Source organism: Paramormyrops kingsleyae, chromosome 6 (assembly GCF_048594095.1).
Source record: "Paramormyrops kingsleyae isolate MSU_618 chromosome 6, PKINGS_0.4, whole genome shotgun sequence".
Classification (NCBI taxonomy): Eukaryota; Metazoa; Chordata; class Actinopteri; order Osteoglossiformes; family Mormyridae; genus Paramormyrops; species Paramormyrops kingsleyae.
Genome location: NC_132802.1, coordinates 10,623,169 through 10,650,070, shown reverse-complemented (window position 1 = coordinate 10,650,070; position 26,902 = coordinate 10,623,169). Strand labels below are relative to the sequence as shown.

Sequence of the window (26,902 nt, the reverse complement as noted above, 5' to 3'; positions counted from 1 at the left end):
TGGCATGCCAGCCTCTTATTTTGTAAGCCAAGTTAGACTGAAAGGGGTATTTACTGATCTGAAATAGCAAGCGAAACAGTTTCGTGCAGAATTGCCCAATTTTAAATACATTTTTTGAGGTTATATTGTGTGTTTTTATAGACATTTCTTTAATAAACATAATTCCGTAAGACGTTTTAGCTTGAGCTATTTGGTTGATAATATCCAAACAAGCCAGTGAGTTCTTATTGAGGTTGATTAGTATATAATATCAATGTTAATTTGAGAATAGTAATCAGCTTGAATTGGTTTAATTTATCTTTAAATATGACAAAACTTCTACAACTGAGAAATAAAAATATACTGTCAAGTTAAATAGAGTACCATATAGATATTTTAGGTCATAAATGTCTATTTTGTTGAATTAGTAAGTGTGTGTTTGTGTGTTCTATGGCTATGCTGAGTTTGCTTGGCATACATCTTCATCATAAACCAATCGAGTTGTGCCACCATTCATGTCAATGTGGCAATATCTCTCCCTAGAATGTGAATTAATTCCTCAGACTTTTAGCCTCAGTCAGGGCACCAAAACACGGATATTCAGATTTTATAATACAGGGAAACTTATGTCAGGACTTAAAATATACTTTCTTTTTTATCTTAACAAATATATTTATACTACTTTGATACTGCAATAAATACGCATTAGACACCCAAATTTGTTAAATATAATTGTAAATAAACATAACATAAAGTTTTTCGTGTTTAAGGAGTGTAAAAATGCTGAACAGCTAATTGTGTTGACCTTTCGTTTCAAACATCTTCATCTTGCACCCAGACATCCTGTAGCCCACACATTCCAGTTTAAGTAATTGCCATCGTTACTTTCATCATAAATCATGGCCGCCTTGAGTATTCTGTAGTATGCTGAGGTCAATCATGGCCGCCTTGAGTATTCTGTATTATGCTGAGGCCAAAACAATATATTTTACCCATTTTTTTCCCCCAGTTGTCAGTCTGTGATACCAAGGACCCACTCTGGTAAAATCTAATAGAAAGACAAATGTGTTTACTCCTCCTACCGTGTGAATTATCACATCTCACCTTTGAAAAATAACAGTAGGAGCTATTCAGAATGGAACCGTTGAGTACATTATCATAGAAATTGCAGCAGCGGAAATATGCAGATGCTCTGGATGTCTCTGCCTTTCATTGTTGGGTTTGTTAAAAGTGCCAGTCAGTGTAATATTTATGAACACAGATTTCTAATTAATCATGGGCCCTGTCATCTTAGATTTCCATGAGGTAAAGCTATTCGTGATATTCATCGTATCACCTTGTTGCTACGAGGGCCGAGGCCGGCACTTCTCGTTAGGATGAAATACGAAACTGGGAAACACGTACGCAGCTACATGTGGGCACCTTTGTCACGGACATCTGTGGCCCTTTGGAAGACCATTGTTCACTGTTTACGTGTTTGAGAAAAGGTTTAGCAAGAGGGGTTAGCTTTAATCAGGATCAGATTCTTTATTCCTTAAGTACACAACAGTACAAGGAATTTGTTTTGGTGCAGTTGGTGGCATGACGTAAGTTGCTAAATATACACAAGATAAAAGTATTTAAAAAAAAATAATAGAATAAGGTAAAGTGTAGGTAGTGAAACATCTGCAAATGATGAAGAAACACAGACAACCAAATGTAGGGTATAAACAGCTTGGGGTTTGTGCAAATGAGCTTATGAAGTCAACAAGAGTATGAAACTCATACACTGGGTGATTAGATTTAAACGTGTCAGGCGATCGTTTCCCATAATAATCTGCTTTATTTTTAATAACTAGCCATAAAATTCTTGCGAGCCGATGTCGCGACCATTTGATGTCTGAGTTCACAGTTTTCACAAAAGTTCTTTGAAAGTCCATTTCGCTTGCCGTACCATCTCAGCGGTCGGCTCAGAATTCTTTCGGAAGACTAGAGAACTGCTGGGACCAAGCTGCAAGCCAGTCATAATCAGCGAAAAAAAAAATGCATCTAAATCCATGCATAAAACATGGTTCCCTATTCCTGAGATGCTCTCAGAGGTATGGGTGAGCATGTTAAACCAGCACCCATTGTGGTCAACCATTAGATAATGTCTCCTGCAGTAGAACAAGGTCACCGCATGCTCAGAACATCTTCCGAGTGCACGGCTCCTTACAGCTGGGGCCTCATTCTCCATGTTTGTTTTGAAAGGGCAAATCCCGTTTCCATCTCGTTCCATTAGCTGCCAGCCGTTCACCTCCAGGGTTTCTCCTGGGGCTCTTGTGAAATATTGATTAAAAAAAGAGAGAGAGAGAGAGTCTTCTGGATTTGAAGACTGAAGACATTCCAAGCCGTACAAGGCGGGTGCTCTTAAGCCTTCGCATACTGTATTCGTCTCACAAAGGTGCCTGTATCTCAAAAAGAAAGTTTAAACCGAAAGAAGTTGAGTAACCGCCGGGACAAGACCGAAGGTTCGGTGTTTTTTTGAATAAAAGCCTTCCTGTCTGTGATGCGTCATGAATTTACGACGAAACACATCAGAGTGGCACAGTGTGAGTTTAGCTAGAAAGTTGAGCCGTGACAGCTTTCAGTCGGGTACGAAGAAGTAAGCTCTGAAGCAACGGAAGGCCCCAGAGTGAAAGGAAGCCAGTGTCCTTCAACTTCAGTGTGATCTGTGATCTTTCTCCAAAGACCTGGGTTGTTGTTTTTTTTTTTCTGGGGTGGGATACTTGTTTGTTTTATTTCTTCTCGTTAGGACTCTGAAGGTGCTGTAAATTACACCCGTTAAATCCCTGACACATTTTGGTTTCATGATGGAGTATTGATATTGTAATTAACGTTGCCACTGGTGTTCAGCGAGAGGCACATAATGCAGCGCCTCGAAAAGGAAAAATCTAGAAGAAGGGAGGGAGATGTCAATTAGAAATAGTGTTGTTTAATTACCAGTTAATTGAAGCAATAACATTTGCGTCCTGTGTTGCAAGAATGAACAGGTGAATAATGAAGAAGATAATTACTGTTTATGAGATTGTCAGGAATAGTAGGGTGAGGTAAGGGATCATTGGTAATCTCAAAATGGTAGATAATGAGCTCATTTTTGCTCCCAGCTTTTTTGTGTTATCCGTATTCATATTCTGAATCGTAAATGTCTATTTTTTTATGCGTAGGTATAGAATATACATATGGGTTGGACATTGTAAAATAGGACTTCAGTGTATAGCACTTTCTTCTGTGTTTTGTGAAAATGACTGATTTAGCTGAATTATTTTTTTTATTTTGATATTATACACTTTTAATTGGCAGTGCTGAAGCAGCAGAGTCCTACTCTATTCTGTTTACTTTTATATTTGTACATTTATTTTTTATAATCAATCACACTGCATTCTATGAAATGTACTGGAAAGTACATGTAAATGCATATTCAGTTCCTGACGTGCATTTTAAACATGCATAAGATATTATTGATTAATAATGCCTTTTGAAAATGTTCAATTTGCTGTCGGTCTACAGCTGAGGCATCTAAATTCAGCTGCAGCAGCATTCTGGGATCTCAGCCCGGTGTAACTGCACCCAGAAGCCGGCATTTTAACTGCTGCTGCAGACACCCATAATCACACGGGAATATGTCATTTGGAATAACACTTAGCAGGACCTTGGGAGAAATCAATTCCCTTTTGCCAGTCAGTGGCCCACAATTGTTATAAACATGAAGGGGGGGGGGACCTTTTGACATAGCTCTCAGTCAATGGCGCGCCATGAATTACAGGGTCCTGCCAGATTTCTTGCTGCTTGTTAGAGGACGCACTATGCAGAGTCATCTGTTTGATTCTCTGTAGTGTCTTAACAATGAGTCTCCACAGCCTCTCTCAGCCAAGATGTTTTCTGTTTGCTTGTCACATTTCAAAAAACGGATTTACAGAGTGACGCTTAAAATATGAATGTTGGAAATGATGCAAAAGCTCGACAAATAAGGGGAATCAAAAAATCTCTCTCTTGATTTCTTCGTAGAATCGTCTGGTTTTTTTAAACTGCATTTCCCTGTTCTTTTTCAGTGTACGTGCCAGATGACGATGTTGGTGTCCAGGATGCCATCGCAGATGATGACGCAGAGAATGCCATGACAACTGAGGAAGAAGGCCCTGACAAGGCCAATCTTAAGGAGTCAGAGGAGAAGGAGGTCGACAATAAAAGCAGCTACAGCTACCAGAACTCTCCTCTTAGCATCCTCTCCAATCAGGAAGCCGAATTAGAGTCCCGCCTCAGTGATGCCAGCGACAGACTGTCTGACTTCAAGAGCACCTCAACACCAGAGAGCCAGAGCCAGAGGGACCCAGAGAGTAAGGGCTCCAAGCTAAAAGATGAGATGCACAACAGCCTGGAGAAAATGAGAGCTGCGTATGCCAACTTCCTCTCGGATTCCTACTGGACGGGAATTGGCATGGATTTGAAGATGGCCAACAATGCAAGCAAAGGAAGCTGCGATAGCACCAATGGGAGCACGAAAAGTGAGTTTGACTGGCACCAGGACGCACTCTCCAAAACCCTCCAACAGACTCTTTCTCCCAAGCCTGCCTCCAAGCCAAACCTCTTCAGCTCCGTCCACCTTTACAGGCAGAGCAACAAGGCATGTGGAGCCGTCTTCACGGGGGCCAGCCGCTTTCGCTGCAAGGACTGCAGTGCAGCTTACGACACGCTGGTGGAGCTGACGGTGCACATGAACAAAAGTGGCCATTACCAAGATGACAACCATACCAGACAAGGTAGCACCTCCACGTCTTCCTCCAAGATGCGAAAAAGGAACCTGCAGGACATGGAGGGGAAGGAAGATGCACAGAAAGTCCTTAAATGCATGTTCTGTGGCCACTCCTTTGACTCCCTGCAAGATTTAAGTGTCCATATGATTAAAACTAAACATTACCAAAAAGTGCCTTTGAAAGAACCCATTCCCGTTATTACACCCAAACTAATTCCACCGAGTAAAAAACGGGCGTATGAAATCACAAGACCCTGTTCTCCAGACTCGACCACAGGGGTAGCCAACTACAATGATGCACAAAGGTCCTCCAGCCTCCATGCTCCCCACAGCAATCGTTATGGGTATCAGAATGGTGCGAGCTACACGTGGCAGTTCGAGACATGCAAGTCTCAGATCTTAAAGTGCATGGAGTGCGGAAGCTCACACGACACTCTCCAGCAGCTCACAACTCACATGATGGTCACAGGGCACTTCATCAAGGTTACGAGTTCTGCTTCTAAAAAGGGGAAGCAGCTAGCTTTGGACCCCCTAGCCGTTGAGAAGATGCAAGTGTTCGCAGAGCCCACAAATGACTTGCCCTCCGGCACAGAAGGTGACAAAGGGTCTCCAAAGAGTATGGCCACTGGCAACACTGAGAAGGACATGAGGAAGGAGGGGTTGGGGGAGAAAACTGCAAGCACCAAAGTAGAAGAGAGTGAAGTCAAAGATCACAAACTGGATGGTGAAGACCAAAAGCAAGAAGATAAACCATTCAAGTATCCATACTTGCGTGAAGAGGACCTTGAGCAGATGTCTGGAGGAGGAGGAGACATTCTGAAGTCGCTGGCTAATACAGTAGCGTCTGCCATTAACAAGGCGCAGACTGGAACACCCAGTTGGAGTGCCTATCCTAGCATCCACGCTGCATATCAGCTCTCTGGAGTAACTAAGAGTGTTCCTCTTTCAGTGTCACCACCCATTCAGCTAAAACAGACCTTTAACAGCAAACTGAGGCCCATAGCTCCGAAAGGGAAGTTTTATCAGACTGGTGCAGGGGCTGAGTGTTTTCCAGGCCAGCATCAGAGCATGGACATCAAAAAAGAACTGGGCAGCAGCTGCAACAGCAAAGAAAGCAAGAAGTTTGATGAGGCTGAGAATGATGACAGCGATGGCCAAGAAGATTCCTCCTCCTCTTCAAAGCCAGATGCAGACTATGCGAAAGAAGGGAACGAGGTGATCAAAGGGAAATTGAGCCCGGATTTCTCCGACAAAGGGAAGATATCACCAAGCCCTCCTGCCAGCAATGGATGCATTAATCCCTCAGCGCTTGTCAATGACTCCCCTGAGATTCTCGGCATAAACCCACTAAGTGCACTGCAGTCTGTTCTGAACAATCACTTGGGTAAGGCTAATAAGCCTTCAAACTCTAGACCAGAGGCCACACTCACAAATCGCAGCCACTCCACATTCACCAAAATGAACCGAGGTCTGGAGAAGCCTGCCTTGGCTCTTATTCCACCCAGAGATGGCAGGGTCAACAACTTCCTTTTCGAGAGCAACGACCAACCAATCGACTTAACGAAATATAAGCAACACAAACTGAATCCTGCTCGTCTGCAGAGCTCGACGCCAGTGCCACAGAAGCATGCTCTCTCTGATATTGCGGACATGGTCAAGGTTCTTCCAAAAGCCACAACCCCAAAACCAGCCATGCCTTCAAAGATGCCTCCCATAAAGCTCGAATCGGACGTGCGCCGTTTTGAAGATGTGTCTGCGGAGGTGTACTCGGTCCATAAGCGGAAAGGACGGCAGTCCAACTGGAATCCACAGCATCTCCTTATCCTGCAAGCTCAGTTTGCCTCTAGCCTCTTCCAGACATCGGAGGGCAAATTCTTGCTTTCGGATCTTGGCCCTCAGGAACGCATGCATATTTCTAAGTTCACCGGACTTTCCATGACCACCATCAGCCACTGGCTGGCCAATGTGAAATACCAGCTGAGAAAAACAGGGGGGACCAAATTTTTGAAGAACATGGACACCGGCCATCCGATCTTCTACTGCAATGACTGTGCATCTCAATTCAGGACACCCTCTGCTTTTATCGCCCACCTGGAATCTCACCTAGGTTTCCAGATTAAAGACATGAGCAGACTGCCACTGGAGCACCAGACAAAAGCAGAGCCAGAACTTTCAAAGGCTTTGGGAGCCGGAACAACGGAGGCCCCGTCTCCAGAGGAAGACATAGACTCTAAGTTCAAATGTAAACTCTGCAGTCGGACATTCGCTAGCAACCACGCTGTTAAACTCCACCTAAGTAAAACTCACAGCAAGTCACCCGAGAACCATTCACAATATGTTGAAATGGACAAGGAATAACACAATAAAGGCCCAACTTTTTACTATACATTTAATTTTGCTGATTCTTTACTGCTTAAAAAAAGATAAAAAAAAAAAGATAAAAAAAAAGAAAATGTCTCTTACCATGTTTCAAGTAGCATTACTTGCTGTGTCTAGGAAATTCTATTAGTGAGGTTCAAAAATAAATATTTTTAATAAAGACCAGTATGGACCTTCTGCCTGAACTGAAAATGGACTATTATCAGAAAAAAGAAAATAAAAAAAAAATAAAAAAATTGATGGTCCAAAGACCTAACAGCTCATCATTTTGCACCCTAATCAAATGCATCACCAGTAATGAAATGTATTACTGCTTGAAACATAATTGCTGATGTCTGCATGCAATAGCATTGGCCATGACTACTATTTATTTGTATGATATGCCAAGTTTTAATTGTATTACTTTTAAGACAGACTGATCAATGCGTTTAATTGTAATTTACAATTCTAATTGTGAGTCAACTGCATAAATGTGCAGGTGCACCATCAGGTAGCCAGAAACCTGTTAACACATTTATGGAAAATGTACAGTATAATGCTCTGTAAAATGTTTGTGTTGCAATGATAGAAAAGAAAAGCACTTTAATAAATGTTTAATCACCCGTTTAGGCTCAGATTCTGTAAATGATCCAACCATTTTAGACAGGCTGGAAATAAGGGTGTCCCATCGATGTTAATAGAGCTGAACAAACATAGTGTGTTTCATGTTAAAAAGATAGGGAAGCGATTGAGACCTGCACCTTTTTTTACCTATACAAATAAAGCGTTAACATTTTCTAACAAACTGTGTCGTTTAGAGTTGCCAGTATTCTGTTTCTTTTGTGGCCGTCTTATGGGTCATTGTTACCGAACTAAAATGTGTGATCGTCACGGCAACCTTGTGGAATTTCACGCATGAAGAAGGCACTTTGATCAAGGCTATATACTTGCCTGAAATTTACTGTGCTTCCATATTCACTAGATGGAGCAATGGATCAATATTTTGCAGGGTTAAAGTTCATGTAAAAAAAGCAGATCACATCATTACCAGAAGCTCTTTTTATATGAAGTCATCCCTTTCATTAAAATGAATAAATTCATCTCTCAGACTTTTTTTGCCTCTGCTCTGGCCAGCGTATTATGGTGTAATAATCAAGATTTTCAATAAATTTGTCTTAATTCTGTCAATCAATAATACCTTTGGAGTTTGGATGGTTAATTATATCAGTCAGACCAGACGGAAAGACTCTATACAACTGAACTTCCAAGTAAGATTAAGCGAATACAGAAGCCAATTATTGCATTCAACTTCCTGTACAGGCTTAAAAGACTATAAACTTATTTTCAGAGCAGAATGCACTGTGCCTCTGAAGCTGTAATGAGCTCTTACCAGTCTCTTGACTTTCCTGTGTCAGTGGAAATTTTCACATTTTTGGTCGGACAGAGGTTTGTAATGTCAGCGCAGACGTCAAAAGGGGTAAGAACATCTCTTAAAGAAATTAAGGACGCTGGTGACCAAAGCATAATGACGTAGTATTTTCCATGGAGTGTGCCGCTTATGAAATGACCATGGACTCTTATTTTTGGGTGATGATTCAAATGGATTCATCTGGATTCATCACACTCTTGTTTTCTGGGCCACAGAAAATCGCTCCAGTCATTATAGATGACTTTCTCAATATTCAAAGAACGATGCACTAAAAATTTACCTTCAAACATTGCTGTAAAAACGAGTGCTGGCGTAACTTAACAACAAACAGATATGGAAGTATGCAGCCTATGTGTACAAATCAGGCGACGATACCAGGGGGTCTGTACGAAATGGCACATGTGTTTGTGTTTGGGGAAACGCTGAAATTTTGGAGATGACCTGTTAATTACCTCCTGTGAGCCTTGTGCTGCTGTGATTTTTGGTGCAGAGATCAAAGAGTTGCCTGTGAGCATTTTGGCTGCAAGTTCAGGAAGGTTGCATGTTTTCACTTTTCAGGAAGTTCCCTGCTACCTGGTCTGGATCACTTTGCTGTAACTGTACACATGGGTGAATTGTACAAGTAACATGCTGCTTATAGCCTCTGATGTAGTTTGGGCTTTTTTTCCCAAAAAAAGAATCCATATAAACCGGAGGCCCATATCGAAGTGCTCATTCACAGGGGTGGGGCCATAGGGTCACAGCTGAAAGCTGATTGGCCCCCAAAGTGCCCCTCCCCTGTCACTCACTAAACCAAAACATATTATTGGTTAATGATATGGTCGGGTGCAGTGGTTAGCACTGTTGCCTCACACCTCTGGGACCTGGGTTCAAGTCTCCGCCTGGGTTACATGTGTGTGGAGTTTGCATGTTCTTCCCGTGTCGTCGTGGGGTTTCCTCCGGGTACTCTGGTTTCCCCCCACAGTCCAAAGACATGCTGAGGCTAATTGGCGTTACTAAATTGCCCATAGGTGTGCATGTGTGAGTGAATGGTGTGTGAGTGTGCCCTGCGATGGGCTGGCCCCCTGTCCAGGGTTGTTCCCTGCCTCGTGCCCATTGCTTCCGGGATAGGCTCCGGACCCCCCGCGACCCAGTAGGATAAGCAGGTTGGATAATGGGTGGATGGATGATATGATCGGTACCTCTGTATGAATTTTGGTCCCTTTTATGCCCTCTGCCTTAAAAAAAGTCATAGATTTGCCTCTGCTCATTCACTGCCATTCAGTGACCCTGGTCCACCTGTCTTTAAGGCGAACTGTGTGCCCATTTCTAGAAGACGTGTGATCTGTCACATAGTCGGCGGCAAGTTGTGAAGATGTGACGTTTCAGCCCTGAAGAGTGTAGCTCTTTGGTCAGAATCTTGGTCCCCAGTCACCATTAGTCCTCAAATCCCTCGTTCATCTCAGTGACTTAAACAGGAAGAGGGAAAACAAGTGTCTTAATCAGGAATGGAAGACGTATGAATCAACAGGACCGTTTCATCTTAAACTGTGCTTTAAATCATCTGCACCGCAAAACGTGTTACACCAATTAAACATGCACCACACTGCTGTGTTTTTCATTAGTGGTGCATTTGTCTTGAATTAGGCCTGAAGAATTGTGTCATCACTTGCTCTGAAAAAAAGGTTTTTTTTCTTTTATGGCTGTGATTACAATTGTTATTTTGGCAGCAACTGCACTTCTGAAGTACTCCAGTAATGGATGCAGTTCCAAATGTATATTATGAAGCTTATTTTGGAATGTGGACTTGTCAGAATTACAAATATGATTGGTTCCAGGGAACCGCATTGTAAATAAAAAAGCCGTCTCAAAACCGATGTTGTCATAGGAAACAATGCCGTACGCCGCAGATTGCACCCTGAATCACAGCCTTCGCTGTATTTCCAGCATATGAAGTAGTGTTTTGTGTCTCAGTCATTATACACCATGAGGATAATTACCTTCAGCACTTGTGTTGTTAAATAGCAATTGTAGACACTAATGACACAAAAAAGGCAAGTGCACATGAAAGGAAGCTACTTTTTAGTTGTAATACAGAGTCCTAAAAAGTGGAAAGGTCTAGAATCCATTATGCTGATTCACACCTTTTGGCTTCTCAAACAAAAAGCTTTAACTGGAGTCGCATATGTTTTTTATTTCGTTTCATCATCTGGCCAGTAAAGATTTTACACACTATTAAGTGTTGCATTATCCAAATTAAAATATATTTTTGATCAACTTGTTACTGGAGTTGAATTCTGTTTGTATTATATAGTGTATTTCCATCTATTATACAGCTTTAACACCATTTCCTTGAGGCACCTAACAAAAATTTAGTAAAATGAAATTCAATGTTGAAGAACATCTCAGACATTCATTACACTTAATGTTATAATCATCAGCTAGTCTGTACATTTGAAAATTTAACCTTTTAAATAATCAATTCAAATAATTAGAGTAATAAGTTTTATAGCTAATATTTTGTATTTATGTCAATATTTTGCTCTGAGCTATAAACGCAAAGAAAATGTATTCCATTTTTTCTTTTTTTTTTTTGCAAATTAGTCCCAGTGCTAGTTAGTATCTGTTTTCTGCTAGACGACACAATGAAATCACTCCGGCTTGACTTAACATTGCTGTGATTTTATACGTACTCTGGCCGTGAAGTGATCAGCATTTTAAAGGAAACGCTAAGCTAAATGGTTTTTCTGAGTGCTTCATGAAATGCTCTACGCCGTTCACTGCAACAGAAAAATTCTGAATTTGTATCCTGGATAGACATAGTGGATCTGCCCGCCACTGTAACTGTAACGCCTTAGAATAACCTTGCTGTAATAATAATGGCATCATGTTACACTGCATCTATAACACCCTCCAGTAGAACGATGCTGGAAAAACATGCTTTTATGTGGCCCATTAAAAGCCCAAAATTACTGCTTTAATGTGAAAGTTATTGTTGTTGATGCTACCCTAGTATTTATGCTACACATATAAAATTAAAGATGAGTAATATGGTATTTAGACTATAATCAGGGAAGCTGTACCACATGTATTTATAAATAGCTGGCATACCTTGGCTGAGTTTTTCCATTTTCTCTTCGGTGATATTTTGTTGAAAACCGATACCCACAATGCAGTTGTACATGACTGGAATGCATCCAATTCATTCATGATATTTGAATATTCGCGTGTGGACGGTTGGTACAATTTGAAGGCTGAGAGAAAATAAAACATGACACTGATTCAATGACATAAAAGCCTTAGAAATTCCCTGTTTAATTCACGGGCAACTGGAACCCTTTTGAATGTGCTGCTTTAGGGACACGACTCGGCAACAAAACAACCCAGCTTTCAGATGTAACTAGATCCTCCTTGACATGAAGTGCAAACATTTTACATCAAGCTAGAACACCATGGAGAGGAACCTCCTCACGGCCACCAGCAGCAACCTCCGCTGCTCTTTGAAATCCACCTGCTGTATGTGACTGGTACTTTAATCAATAATGATGTTTTATTTGCAGTGGTCTTGTAGTATGAGTACATGACCATTGGAATGCTGCTTTTTACACATCCCATCTTGCTTTCCCTTGTGAGCACACACACACACACATATATACACACGTTTGTATTCATATCTTTGTGGGGACCATCCATTCATTTCTATAGGCAAAATAATCCAAACAATGACAACCTTAACTCTTATCCTGCCCCAACCTTAACAACATAAACAAAATACTGTACAAGACCTTTGGTATTTTTAGCTTTTTGATTGCGATCACAGATTTTTATAAAATTGAGTTTCCGCTTGTGGTCCCCACAAGGTCGGAATAATAGGCTTTTATCAGATTGCGGGGACAATTGGTCCCCACAATGTAATATATACATCACACACACACACAAACACACATACATATTCATATACTGTACATATACATATATATGAAGTTAGAGGACTTCCTGAAGGGCGTGAAACCATACTGCTGAGGCCGGTGCTCAAACCAGCAACCTTCTGACCTCGGACTCCATGGCCTAACTTTGTAAGACACGCTACCCCACTACTGTATGTGTAAAAAAACACAATCCAGCACTTGGTAGATATACTTTGTACATGATCCAGGCATTTTTTTTTACGATTACAAGGGTGAAATAACAACAATATATTGGCTTAAAAAGCATCGTTGGAAAGAGACGCAAATGACTCAAGCCGTACCCAAAAGCACTTTTTACTGAGCGTCCACAATCGCGGGGGCAAAGCGTGCACACTAGCTTCACCCTGCAGGATTCCTGGAACGTTAAAAAGGACACCGGCCCCCTGTTTTCTTTTCCGTTCCCGTACGGCGTCTGTCCCCGAGTGTTGCTTGTGAAAATCCAGATTACATATTTTTGTGATTAAATCGCCTTTACTTGGTTTGCCGCACTACTGCGGTATCATTACGATTAAACATTCCTTCCTCTTTTATTTCAAAGCTATTAAAAAATAATTGCCTTCTAAATTCATAAACATTTAATGCAATTTCATCTTTTTTTTTAAGCAATCAAGGCTTCAATTACCACAACCCATCATATCTCAGTTTTATAACAGGCGACTGACATTTGATGGTAAATGGAAAAAAGCAGACGGTCGCAGCGGTGATTTGAATATTCTGACACCGACTTGCCCTCTATTGTTGGGAATGAGAAGGCAATCACGATTGTTCATCAGATGGTACCTAATGCAGTTAAAGTATTCAGCTATAATTTCTCCTTGCATTTATAATTACTGTCATAGACCACACACCTCAGTGAGCAGATTAAAGCTATAAATTATTTAGGCCTTGCTTTTGCATGGGAACCTTGATTTGTCTGGTGAGCCATTATGCTTTAGAGTATCAACTATTTTAACGTGAGGGGCCCTGGCAAGCAGTTTAAGAAAAGGCAGAACAATATGATAAAATGAGTGCGATGTTCCAGTCATTTGTGTTTTCAATTAAAATTAAATCCAGGGCTTCCAGATTGTCTTGTCAAACCGAAGTGCACCGCAATGCAGATTTCTGTCTCCATTCTTGTTAAATTAAAACGTCTTGAAATACAGAGCCGGCAGCCGCACCTTTTTCAATTGTACGGCTTGATTGAAAACCAATACTCATCATTTCAATGTGTCTATCGTCCATAACGCTGTAATTAAATACAATGCGAGATATATTGCGCATTCAGATTCTTCCTGTGCCAATACGTTTGAGTTTTATGTTTCTCCTCTCGTGTTATTTTTATTCTTATTTAGGCACAAACGGAAACAAGAGTCTGTTAGATTTGATTATTGGACAAATGTAATTTCAGCATGCGGGACTGAAAGCAGTCTGCCATATGGGTGACAGTATTCTTAACGGTAAACCAAATGCTTGCCAAAAAAAGTCAACTGAAAGAATGATAAAGATAGACACACACACAGACACCAAGTGGTCATTTTTTGGGTACACTTAGATGGGGGGTCTCAAACTCCGGTCCAAAGAGCTACTATCCAGTAGTATCCCTGGTATTTACCTGAGAACAGGTGCGACTCATCAGAAGCCAGGGAGGATAGAAAACCTGCCGGACAGTAGCTCTCCAGGACCGGAGTTACAGTAGATGCCCCTGACCTAGATAGCACTGGGTTAGACCCAGTTTTTCTTCCCGAGACTAGATGGGTTATACTTTCAGAGATGCCTTTCTGCACGCCACTGCTGTACTGAGCTGTGATGTTTACACCCGTGGCGTTCCTATTGGCTGCAAGGAGCTTGGCCTTTCTCCTCTGACCTTTCTAAGTCACAGAAATGCCATGGGCTGGATGGTTTGTAGTCCATCACACCATCCTCTTTAAACTCAAGAAAATCCATAATCAGGTGGCGTTTCTGTGATGCTGGAATCGCCACATCTGGCACCATCAGTCACACTAAATTCAGAATCGCTTAGATAAGGTGTCTTAGCCGTTCTAATGTTTAGCCACACAGTACCTGAGCCTGTCGGCCATGTCTGTGTGCCGTATGTATGCAGTTGTAGCCAGGGCTTTTGAGGGGGGGGGGGGGGGCACAGACATCATGGCAGATCTAAGAAGCCCAGCCCTGTATAGGGGCTCCAAAATCTACTGAGGGGGACCAACCCCACTCCACCCCCTACCCCGACAAACTCATATGCATATTTCTTTAGATCCAAAGTGAGGGGGAAAGGTAGTATTTTATGAATTTCTATGTTTGCCCCTAGTGATAAGCTGTTTGGACTTGTATTGTTAATTTTTTTAACTGTTTATATTACTAGTCACAGCCTCATTACTTACTTCCCTTTAGTAACATGCCAAAAAAAATATTGCCAAAAATAAAAAAAACTAGCTAATTTGTCAAATCGCACATGTACTTATATGTAGATATTCACGTTATTGTGGTTTGCATGCACAGCACACGCGTATTGCAAATGGATAACGGTTCATGATGTGGTCTGTAACCAGCCCTGTATATCACTGTCACTCTGGCACTTGAAACGTGTCATTGCACTAATTTAGTCTCCATCCTGCAAAACGACTTTCAGCTCCTAGACTCATTTTATGCCAAAAGGAAAGAAAATGCTTAGAAGAGGAGAGCCACGAAGAGGCTGAATCCTGATGCGGGACGTGAGGAGTGGGTGGGGAATTTGGAGGCTGCCGTGTACAATAATGTAAAAGTCCATGAGGCTGAACAAACATAGTTTTGAATCAGTGCACACAGATTTTGGTAATGCTGCTTTATTGCCATTTCACCATCAAAGAGTAGAAATGGGGAATGATGTAAAACCTGCCCAAGGACGAGAATTACAACATAAAACTTTTTTTTCCCTCATATATGGATCTGCTACCTTATCCCAGCATGGTGTTTCTCGATATTATATGAAAATGTCATTTTCCCAGCTATCAGTAAATTTATGGTTCATTTGCGTCAATTAATTTCTCTCCTAACATTGGCTGTGGGTGAACATTATGCTGCAGATAGCAAAGGACCTCTGTTCCCCGTATGCCCAGAAGGTTAACCGTGAAAAGCAGAATCGTCTATGGCAGACATCGCTTTAACCCAACTGCTCAATAGCAAAAGCAATTTGCATGGGCCATTCCGTTAGAATCCAGCGAAAGCAACGGGGCAGTTGCTCGTCCTTTTCAATTTGACTTAATTGTCGTTGTGCTGTTTGTGACTAATTTCAGAACAACGCACTGGTCTCTTGGCATGTTTATCCTTCTTCAAAAGATCAAAAATGGACAAGGGCACCAACGTCTTTCCTGTTTTTTGACAGGAGGAAGAATCACCTGCTTCAAATCCAGATCTGTATAATGCTACCATCAATGATAAAATATAATATGATAATAATAAAAACAATAATAAGTGATTATTCACTGAGGAGCAGTGCAGAGCAGCGCTAGCAGGTAGAGCTGACAGACCATCTCTCTACACCTTCATGTTTATTCATTTCAGGTGTTTCCATATTAATACACTTAATCTAATATAAAACATGTCCGCCTTAATTACAGCCTTTCTTCTAGCCAACCCAAGGCTGACGCACTTTGTGCACTGGGCATGATTAAAACGTGCCTGGTCTCCCCTTGTGGAGCGATTCGGCAGTTCATCCACGTCGCTCACAGTAGTGTTATTACTCTCTTCCGGTAGACAGATAGAAAGATAAACGGCAGCAAGATGAGGGCACAGACAGACTGCAGACAAACACCGGCTGAGCTCGGAAGTGTGGCCGCGTTTCATTAGTTTCATCCTCGCAATTTCGCTCAAGCACGAAGAAAATAGGATGAAGGGAAAATAAATAAATAAGTCTTCGCTAACATCAGGCGAGAATCTGTCCTGTCCAAGCCAGTCCGTGTTGGTTTAAGGAATTATTCCTGCATTTTCATACAGACGATCAAAAGTAACAGTCTGTCTATACCATTATATACAAAATGTCTGCCTGTAAAATCGTTTTGAAGCATTTAAACCATTTTAAGCTTCATGAATGTCACAAGCCCCATTATTCATAGTCTGATGGATTCGGAATATCAGGACGGCTTAGAGTGTGCGCACGGGCCTAGTCGTTTTGAAACATACTCGTAGCTTAGCGCCGAAATCAAATCACGCACATAAGTACACACGCACAGCAGAGACAGCGGCGAAGAGACGAACATAGCGTGGTGGACGCCAGCTCGCGTTTGCAAATCCTCCGTCAATCTGTCATTAAACGTGTTATCGAATAATGATAAACGTTCGCTGCTTGCTCGCATCGACACGCTCCTCTCTGATGTTGATCCGCCGTAATGGGGCAAATGTGCGTTGGAATTTGCCCACTTGAATACACACCCAAACATTTCCTGTTGGCCTTGCTCTGTCCCTTTAGCTAACGTGGCCTCCTTTTCAAAACAGGGAACCAGAGTAAAAGTCGAGGACAAAAAGCTCATTACACCTAATAAACAAATCTCATTTGTTTCCAGAATGACCATGAAGTAATTACCTGCGAGAGAGTCAAGAGCAATGTAATCCTTCTCCTATACAACATGACGTTCCTAATAGACCATCTACTAAGACCGTTTTTCATCTCTTCAACTGTTGAATATCTCTCTACTGAAGTTTCAAAACAATTATTAAAAATTCAGCAGCAAATGATATCGTGGATCGAACATTCCCATTTTCTAAGTGGTTCCAGATACAGTTGCATTTAATTATTTGTCATAAACCCCAGATCCATTAACATGGCAGCTATATTTCTTGTGTAACACAATAAAACAAATGGGAGTTTGCAGTTTTTCCATATAACTTCACTTGAAGTACTGATTTAATTTTTGTAATGAGACTGGCAGTAATTTTCACCTTTTTAAAATGTCATCGAGACAGGATTGAGAGCAATCCACAGGCATGTTTCTAAAAATAAATTCAAAGATTTCTTCAAAATGTTACACATATTTTCACAGTGAAGTATATCATGCTTTGATTGCTAACTCTAAAGTGTTTTAAAGATCGAAACACATCATTGTAACTCACAGCAGAATTTTGCAGAACTATACCTGTATTTGGAATTTTAATTCTGCCAGACATCTTATTTCCTTTTAAAAAAAACATACAATATTCTATGGATACAGAGTATTGTGCCTGAAAATTCTGAATAAATTCAAATAAGATGAATAAGATATATCTATTTTAAAGGTTATGTGTAATTTTAATTTTTATATACGGTTTGTAGATGTTTCTTAGTTTTCTAGTGCTTTTCAAATTTGTTTTCTGCTAGACATGAGAATTCAGAATAGCTATTCTTTAATAATAACAAAACATAAGAAGTCAAACCACTAAAATGTATTAAATACATGAACCAGTCACGGAAATGGACATCATTTAATATGATTGTGATTGTGATTAAAATAAAGGTAATTAATGTTTTTTCGGAAATCTAAATGATAGATTTTCTAGCATGGCAGACCTGTACTTGTATGTTACTGTGCATCGGAGGGCTACTATCCCACACCACACCTACCTTTATGCACAATCTCATAGCAAAATGTTCTCATATTACTATACTGTCATTATAATATGCATACATTCTCCTGCTACGCACTTTTTAAGGAAAGGCCTGTTCCAATACTGTCACCACCACTCGCACTCCCACCATTACTATAACTAATGCTACAGCGACTGGTCTGCCCCCGACCGCCAACCCGGATGCTAATAGCACAACTGCTAAAATTAAAAGCACCAGCTCCACCAGGATGCACATGCAAATTTACTTAGCAGTTGTAACTTATACCTATAATTGTACCATATTCCTATTATTAGCAGTGCACGGTGCCGAAGAGGACATGCAAAGTTGAGGCGTGGGCAGGGAGCCAGGGCAGGAGTGAAAAGTGCAGCCTCACAGGTATGTGGTCCGGGGTCACCCACTGAGCCACGGCGCCCCCTTCTGTTTGGAATGCGACTCCCGGCGTTCATCTGCTCCTAAGCCACTGGAGAGAACTGCTTTCCACTGAATGTGATCTGAGGATAGTAAAAGCATGGAAATAAAGTCTGATCCAGCAAATCTTTTTTGTCCTGCGTAGAGGCCATTCTGTTTTTGGTCATAGCATATATGCCACTTTATTAAGTCCTGTTGTTCCTTAAAGAGGGGGTGGAACAGTGGTTAGCACTGTTGGCTTCCACCTCGGGGACCAGGCTTTGAGTCTCCACCCTGGCTCCATGCATGGGGAGCTTGCACGTTCTCCCAGTATTGTCGTGGGGTTCCCCCCACCCCACAGTCCAAAAACATGCTTAGATGAATTGGAGTTGCTAAATTGCTGATAGGTACGAATGCTGTGTGTGACTTGCAATGGGTGGGTGCACCATCCTGGGTTGTTCCCTGCCTGGCACCCGTAGCCCCCAGGATAGGCTTCAGACCCCCGCCTCCCCGAATAGGACAAGCGGGTACAGAAGATGGATCCTTAGATGACATCACATGTGGAGCTGTGACCTTGCCAACTTCCTCTTCCTGTCAAATCGATATTAAGAAACTCTTTTCTCTGGATTCCCGGAGGAAATGGCACAGCCTCACCCTCATCAATACACTTAATCATCACTTAAGATCATAAGAAATTTACAAACGACAGGAGGCCATTCGGCCCATCAAGCTCGTTTGGGGAGAATTTAACTAATAGCTCAAAGTTGTTAAAATCTTATCTAGCTCTGATTTAAAGGAACCCAAGGATTCAGCTTGCACTACGTTATCAGGAAGACTATTCCATACTCTGACTACAAGCTGTGTAAAGAAGTGCTTTCTCAAATCCATTTTAAAATGTTCTCCCGCTAATTTCCACTTATGGCCACGAGTTCTAGTATTTAAACTAATATTGAAATAGCCATTTGACTGAACAGCATCCAGACCTGTTAGAATCTTATATACCTGGATCATGCCCCCCCTTAGTCTCCTTTGCTCGAGGCTAAACAGATTCAGCTCAGCTAACCTCTCCTCATAAGACATTCCTCTAAGACCAGGAATCATTCTCGTAGCCCTCCGTTGCACCTTTTGTAAGGCAGCAATGTCCTTCTTAAGGTATGGTGACCAAACATGCACACAATATTCTAGGTGGGGTCTTACCAAGGAATTATATAATCGTAGCATCACCTCCCTTGACATAAACTCCACACACCTAGAGATATAACCCAACATCCTATTGGCCTTTTTTATCGCTTCCCCACACTGGCGAGAGTGGGACATGGAAGTATCAACATACACACTAAGGTCTTTCTCATAATCAGCTACCTTTATTTCACTTACACACCAAACCATGAGTTTCATGAGGTTCTGTGTGCTATTCTGTGCTCATCTAACTCAGCAAGTACAGTGTTGTACTAGCTATGTGAAGGTGACGGGTTCAGATCCCAAGGTGCACACAGAAATTATAACCTCTTCCTCTACTTTAAGTTGCTCTGGCTAAAAGAGCAAGTTAAATACACTTCCTCCCATCTTCCTTATTTGTTTAATACATCCATGGTTTCAGACCACTGAGCAGAAAACTTAACCGTAGCCAACTCCATACTTCAATTTGGTCTCAGTCTTCTCTACTTCATAGTCGCTGTTCCCTCTGTCTTCTGACGAAGGCCCCAGACCGGTGTCACTGTGTCACACTTCAGGGAGGCATGGAACGGGGAAACAGGAGCAGGAGTCGCAGGATCGCGGAACGAGGGATTTATTATGGAAACCAACAAGGCACACGGGGCAGAACTGGTAAAGACGTCAATGACCGGACTGGGGAAACATACTTTAACGCGGACTTAAATACACAGGACTAATCAACATGACTTGAAACAGCTGGTGACATGGAGATTCCACACGAGGTACCGAGGGGGGCGTAGCACACAGGAGGATCGGACGAGCAGGGCTTGACACACAGCCTCCTTGTTGCATTTCTTCTACTAGGGAGAATATCTCATATTTATATTACTGACATATGTACTGTCCCAGTTACAATAAACATACAAGTAATTTGTCTTGGGCAGGAGTGCTGTAAAGGTGGGGGCAGTTAGGAAGATTCCAAGTGAACATAATTGGATTGGTCCAATATAATATTCCTTTATTGCTGGTAGGTGTGTTCCAGTGCAACACATAACATGCACTACAATTTCAAGACAATTTACACGTATATACACATGAGATTTTTACAGAATTTTTCATGACTACATACTTGTAAAATTGTCTTGTATGTTACATGTTACGGCTTATAACCCTCCCGACATTATAGAGAGCTCTCTAATACATGTGAAATGCATGTTTCTCCGTTGCTGTTATAACACTTTTGAGACTTTTTTCCTGTTTGAGGACAAATAGCCGGGCCTTGTCCCATGACACCCTAAATATGTCTCCTTGTTCAATTTTAACTTGACCCGGGTCATTCTGTCCCCATGTGCTCATCTCTTTTGCTGGTCGGCTAACACAGACGAGAACTAGCGAACACACACATCTGCCAAAAACGGCCCCCAGTCAACCTTAATTCCCAAGTTCTGAGGAATTCATCCAGACTCTATCACCTTACCAAATATCACACTTACTAAATCCACTCCAGCAGTTTCCATGAGGCATGTGGCTCAGTGGGTCGGCTCTCTGTGTTTTTAATTGAAAAGTAGCTGGTTCCAGTTCCCTCCTTGGCAGAATAGTCACATGTCTGCTGGGGCCCAATAGCGAGGCGGTTAACCTGCAGAAATGCTCCAGCAGTGACAGACACCTATGTGTGCGTGTATGTATATATATATATATATATATATATATATATATATGTGTGTGTGTGTGTGTGTGTGTGTGTGGATCTAAAACAAGAGCAAGATGACATATATGAAAACAACAGAATGCCTATGTACTTCTGCAAAATAAAGTACAATTTCATGGTTTGTACCTTCAGCAGAGAGTATCTATCTATCTACAGACCTCCACAAATTGTAAACCAACTATGTGGTCAATATTTGCATAAATGTAAAGCTAAGCTTAATATTACTTACAATCATCTCCTTAAGATTTTTTAAAAATTGTTTGGTATTTTATTAATCTATTGCTTTTTTTTTATTATATTGGATTTCTTACAGTGCAGTATACAAATAAATACAGACACAAATCTTGGTACTTTCCAACACTGCATGCTATCAAAGTTAATTAATCACAAAACATATAGTGGATTTATGTTGGATTTAACTTCAGAGAGCATTAAATTCTCCTTCATTGCCATGAAATTTGATGAGCATGTTATTTGAAGTATATCAGTAATTATAACATTTTAATGGCAGCAACTAGAAGATTAAGTATTCCATTTGCCATACTTGTGGGTTTTAAAATATACAAATTGTAATATTATCTGTTATTGCCACTCATTTTTAACTGGCAGCCCAAACTGTTAGATAATTTTAATATTGGGATCGCAAATTTACACTACCCTACACAATACACCATTTAACCCCCCATCCCCGAGACAAAAAATCTATTTCAGGGGAACTTATTAAATAATATTAATAATTATTGTTATTATTTTTTGAGAAAAATAAAAGTCAGGAATTAAGATCAAAATCAAAGAAGACTAAAACCATCATTTAAACCATGAAAGGGGACAAAACAGATGTCAAGACATTAAAATAAATAAGTAAATAAAAAACGTTCTGCTCTCTAACAGTGTCCAGCATAAACAGCTGGAAGATGGATGGATGGATGGATGGAAAACACATTTTAGGTTTATGTTTATTATTGTCTGCTTATTCGGGATTTTGTGTTATCGTAATAACCTCAGTGGATTAGGACTCTGTACCTGAATACAGAAAGTCATGAGCCTGAATCCTTCAGAGCTGTCGCACCCCCCTGGGGCCTCGGGCAATACGCTCAGCCCTCTCTGCTGCTGGCCTGCTGCCTATTGACTGACAGTCCTTCCTTGTGTATCACTATGCATGTAAGTGTCCACATTTTGATCGTAGATGGAAAAAATGTGGCCTCCAAACTGATGTTGAAAGAATGACTGACTGATCTGACCCAAAGGGATTAGATGAGACTGTGACTGACACATGCACGTTAATCCCACTCTGTCTTTCGGAATCTGAATTTACGTTATTGGCCCAGAACACCTGCATAGGAATTTGTCTTGCCGGTATTAGTGCATACATTCATAGATAACATAGAACAAAAATTAAGAAAAATAATCTTAAAATTAAATTAAATTAAAAGTATAAAAAATACTTTTAGATCCTCGTTAAAAGCAACAGCTGGCAAAGGTAAAGTGATATTGATCCTTATAAATCTTAGATACTTTGACTTCGTACTCTGTGACCTCATTTGCAAAATTTGCCTGTTTTCACTCATTTTTATTCAACACAAATAAGGACATTATTAAGCACCTGAGCTTTCCTCAGTACAGGCAGACCCTTATGGTATATTTACTGCCAGATCTGCCCCCCTTCCCCCTTCCAAACATGTAATGATTGTCTTTAAAAATTCATTTCTTTCATTTCTGCTCTAGATGCCAGGTCGGCATGTAAAGACACTCGGTGACTGAGCTGCTTCTCCGTACCTCTTTTGCGAGAGAAAAAAGGGAGTTTGAAAGGCTTTAGCGAGCTGTCAGTCATCTGAAGTCACCCCTCAGTAGTGGGCGATCCTCGCAGCGTGCTGCACAGTCAGCAGAGAGCTGTACAGATCAGCAGAGAGCTGTACAGATCAGCAGAGAGCTGTACAGATCAGCAGCCGGCTCCGCAGAGAGCCTACAAGCAGGCCTGCATTCTCCGCCTGTCTTTCGTTTTATAACTGAATACAGCCTCGCCTGCCTGATTGTCTTTAGGCCCCTCTGGGCAAAGTCACCAGAGCCGCAAATGCGCTACATGCTAAAAGTCGACTTTTCGTCACTCTCTGGGATAATCGCTGTCAATCCAAAAGGGCTGTGGACTGACAGCAACAGAATGTTCCGGACACTCTCTGAAGGTAACTCCATCCTCCGTAACTACTTGTCCATCGCAAGGTTGCCTAGGTGCTAGGTATGCCTAGGACCCATGCGGAAAATACAGGGCATGAGGCCAAGGGCACCCTGGACAGGGGGTCAGACCAACAGAACAGTAGCTAAAACAGTTACTCAGCGCAGCAGCCTCATTATTCCAGAGGCACCAAAGAATTTGCAAAATATCAAAACTACTCCCACTGATTCTAAGCTTATTTGCAAATACGCCAAAATTGTTTGTACCCAACATCTTGGGTCTCACCCTTATTTGTATCCCTGCATGTTTATTTATTGATATATTTTTTTATTCTCCGTCTCTCTTTTTATCGTTATTCTGTTTATTGTTTTGTGTATGTTCGTTTTGACGGTATGATTAAATTGTATTCTTGTGCCAACACCGAAACAAATTCCTCACATTTATTATACACAATCAGTCAAACGTTTTTGCACACCACAGGTTTTTACTACTTTTCCATGTATTGCATAAACTGCAGATTTTTTATTCTTGATAAGTATTGCAAAGTTGAGTGAACAACTATAAATGAAAATATAAGCCAAATAAAACATGTTTCCTTTATAATATGGAGTTTGTAACATTGCATGTCTGACATCCTATTAACTGGTTGTGTGGTGACGGCATAGTCAGATTCTAGGCCGTCCTTTAACTTTAAACGCACTAGTTAATTGTTTCATCCCATGAAACAGAGCAGTATTTAATGTCCCTTGTACAAATAATGCCTCAAATTTTCTCTGCTGTTATAACTGCTAGAGGAGGTTACTTTGATGAATCAAAGATACGACATTTACATGCTAATAAAGTTGCTGAAATGGCACAAACATATTGTAAATTTATTTGTTAGCAAAGAATATTGAGTGTATTTTTAGTAAATGTTAAGTGAGTAATATTAAAACATAGAAAATCTCAGTGTGTGTCGATAAAATAATTCTGATTCTGAATATTAACTAGCTTTTTGTTAATGAGGATGTTTGCGCACAAGGCTGTGTGTGTCACTGCTGTAAATGTGACTCCCACCCTTTTGAGCAGAAAACGGCCCAGGCACTGCGCTTCTCGGGGGGGGGGGGGGGGGGTGTGCAGCCTTGGACTGGATGATGCGATTAGGGAGGCGGCCCTTGATTGCGAGCCGTTCATCAGCGCTTCCCTTAGACGTGTCACGTGAGCAGCCCGGAGCGATGAGGCAGTGCAAATCAGAGCTGATGGCTCCTAAATATGAGCACAACAACACAGTTTGTTTTTTTGCCACTAGGCCGCAGGCCTCATTCTGTTAGTCCATAGGGAAGTCACAGGAGGACTATAGATACATCTGAAACTGGCATGATGTAGTTGCAATAGTCACTGACTTTGTGCAACAAAACAGAAACTTGTGAGATAGATAAATATTAAGGCTAGCCCCCTTAGTCTTCTGTTACGTGGTATGTGATCACGATTACGTTTTCTAGAAGGGTTCTCCAGTTCGTCTATTAACGTTTAACCCTCTCAAGGCAGGCGTTGCTGATTTGCAACAGTTACAAACTAACTACCTTATTACCCCACATACATATTTTATGAGTTTTTTTTACTCAGAAGTACCACAGGACTTGGTTGTCCTGTCCTGTCCTGTTACTAAAACTTAATTTGAGCCTGAAAGGGTTAATCCCTGGTTTCAGAAGGAACCAAAACCACAGCTTTAGACTTTGCTGCTAGGCCCTAACGCCACAGATTTGCAGGACCATCGCGCCGGCCGTTTGTGGCAGGAAGGCAGCGCTGGGCCTACAACAAAATAACTAAAAGGTCGATCTAGCAGCTAGGCACCTCCCCAGATCCGGGGCTCAGTCATGGGCTGGCTAACTTCCACCTAAGGGCGCATGTTATTCATTTGTGGCTACTATACACCCTTAGACACCATTGTAAACATGGGCCGTTTATGCAGTGCTGGTTTTAGCGCAGCGGTAGCGATGTAGATGGCAGTGTTGAGTTCGAGTTCATCTTACTTGAGTCTGAGTCAAAGCCATATTTTTAACAAATTGAGTCCAAGTCAATACCCAGTCCAACAGGGGGCCAGTTGGAGACAAGACAAGAGTCCAAGACAAGAGTCCATTACCAGAGCTGGGTAGCCGAGTCCAAGTCCTAAATAAATACCTCAAATGTTTGCATGTAAATAATTGATGTAAAATGACCACCAACTAAGTAATTATTTTCAACTAAAAATAAATGATTTGTCAAACATAAAGGTAACAGAAACACATATCTACTGCATCCTGCAGTAATTATTATTTTTATTGTGACACGACCATATCCTGCTGAAGTTAACTGAGTGCATGTGTGCATATGTTGGAATACACTCATGCTAATATGGGTAATTGTGGGGGGTGGGGGGGGGGGGGGAGCTACGACTGCATACAGGCTGCAGACATGCTATGGACTCATGAAGATTTTTTAAATTACGAGCGTTTCAGTCATTAGTGAGTGGACTCAAGACTGGATTTGTCTTGAGTTGTGGTACTTTGGTATGCACAGGGAGCGGATTCACACATTTTGGGGAGGTGTGTGTGTGTGTGTGGGGGGGGGGGGGTGGGGGGGGTGGTGGTAGACACAGAGCAGGAACACCCACAATGGGGAAAACTGCTGCACATAAAAGGGGAATGACATACAAACTCAACACACAGCATATGTGGGATTTGGACCCCTGTGAAAATGAAAAGCAAGACATTATTATAGAGGGAAACCAGAATTGAAGAACAAGCAAAATGAGTAAGTATGAACCCCGACAGTCACTTGACTCACCACCCCAAGATACGACAATGGGCTCATCCAGACTCCCCTTCTAACACTTTCCAAATAAAGCACCATACGGTGCCTCTTCAGCTTGAAGAAGCCCTTGCCTAATTTTCTAAGATCATTTTATGATGCCTGTATGTGCTGCATCCATCTCTGCAATGTCCAAAGCCTTTTCGTAAAGTTTCAAGTGGCACAAAGGGATATAAGTGAAGATAGACAATGCCGACCGACACGAGCCCTCTGATCGAGAGCAGAAGCTAATTCAGGAAGCGAATCTGGGGTAAACTAGTACAAGGTAAGAATAATGAAGATTACTCCCGTGCTGGGGGAGAAGGCAACATGTGATTTTAGACTGATATGTAAAAGTATGGAGAAGAATGTGACCTCTTAAAGATAACATTACAAGAAATTACAATTTTAGAAGACTGACGTTATGTATTTTCAGTTGTTTATTTGATGCTTTTATCCAATGCAATATACATTTTAATTTATTTATTGAGAATTAGAGAGTCTCAGGAACATTTGGAGGCAGAGACCTTGCTCAAGGGTCCAATGGGAAAGCCAATTCCAGGATATGAACCAGCGATCTTCAATCACAGGCACCACATCCTAACTCACGAGCCACACATATGGGTAGCTGGC

General features: G+C 41.4%; 1 protein-coding gene across 1 annotated transcript in view; it reads left to right on the top strand.

Moving 5' to 3' along the window:
* The window catches only part of tshz2 (teashirt zinc finger homeobox 2), a 52,569-nt gene extending 44,656 nt beyond the window's left edge, over nt 1–7,913 (top strand). The window contains exon 2 of the mRNA XM_023834990.2: nt 4,050–7,913. Coding sequence (XP_023690758.1) covers nt 4,050–7,108 — 3,059 coding nt within the window. The 3' untranslated portion in view covers nt 7,109–7,913. The remainder of the gene's footprint in view (nt 1–4,049) is intronic.
* The last annotated feature ends 18,989 nt before the right edge of the window (nt 7,914–26,902 follow it).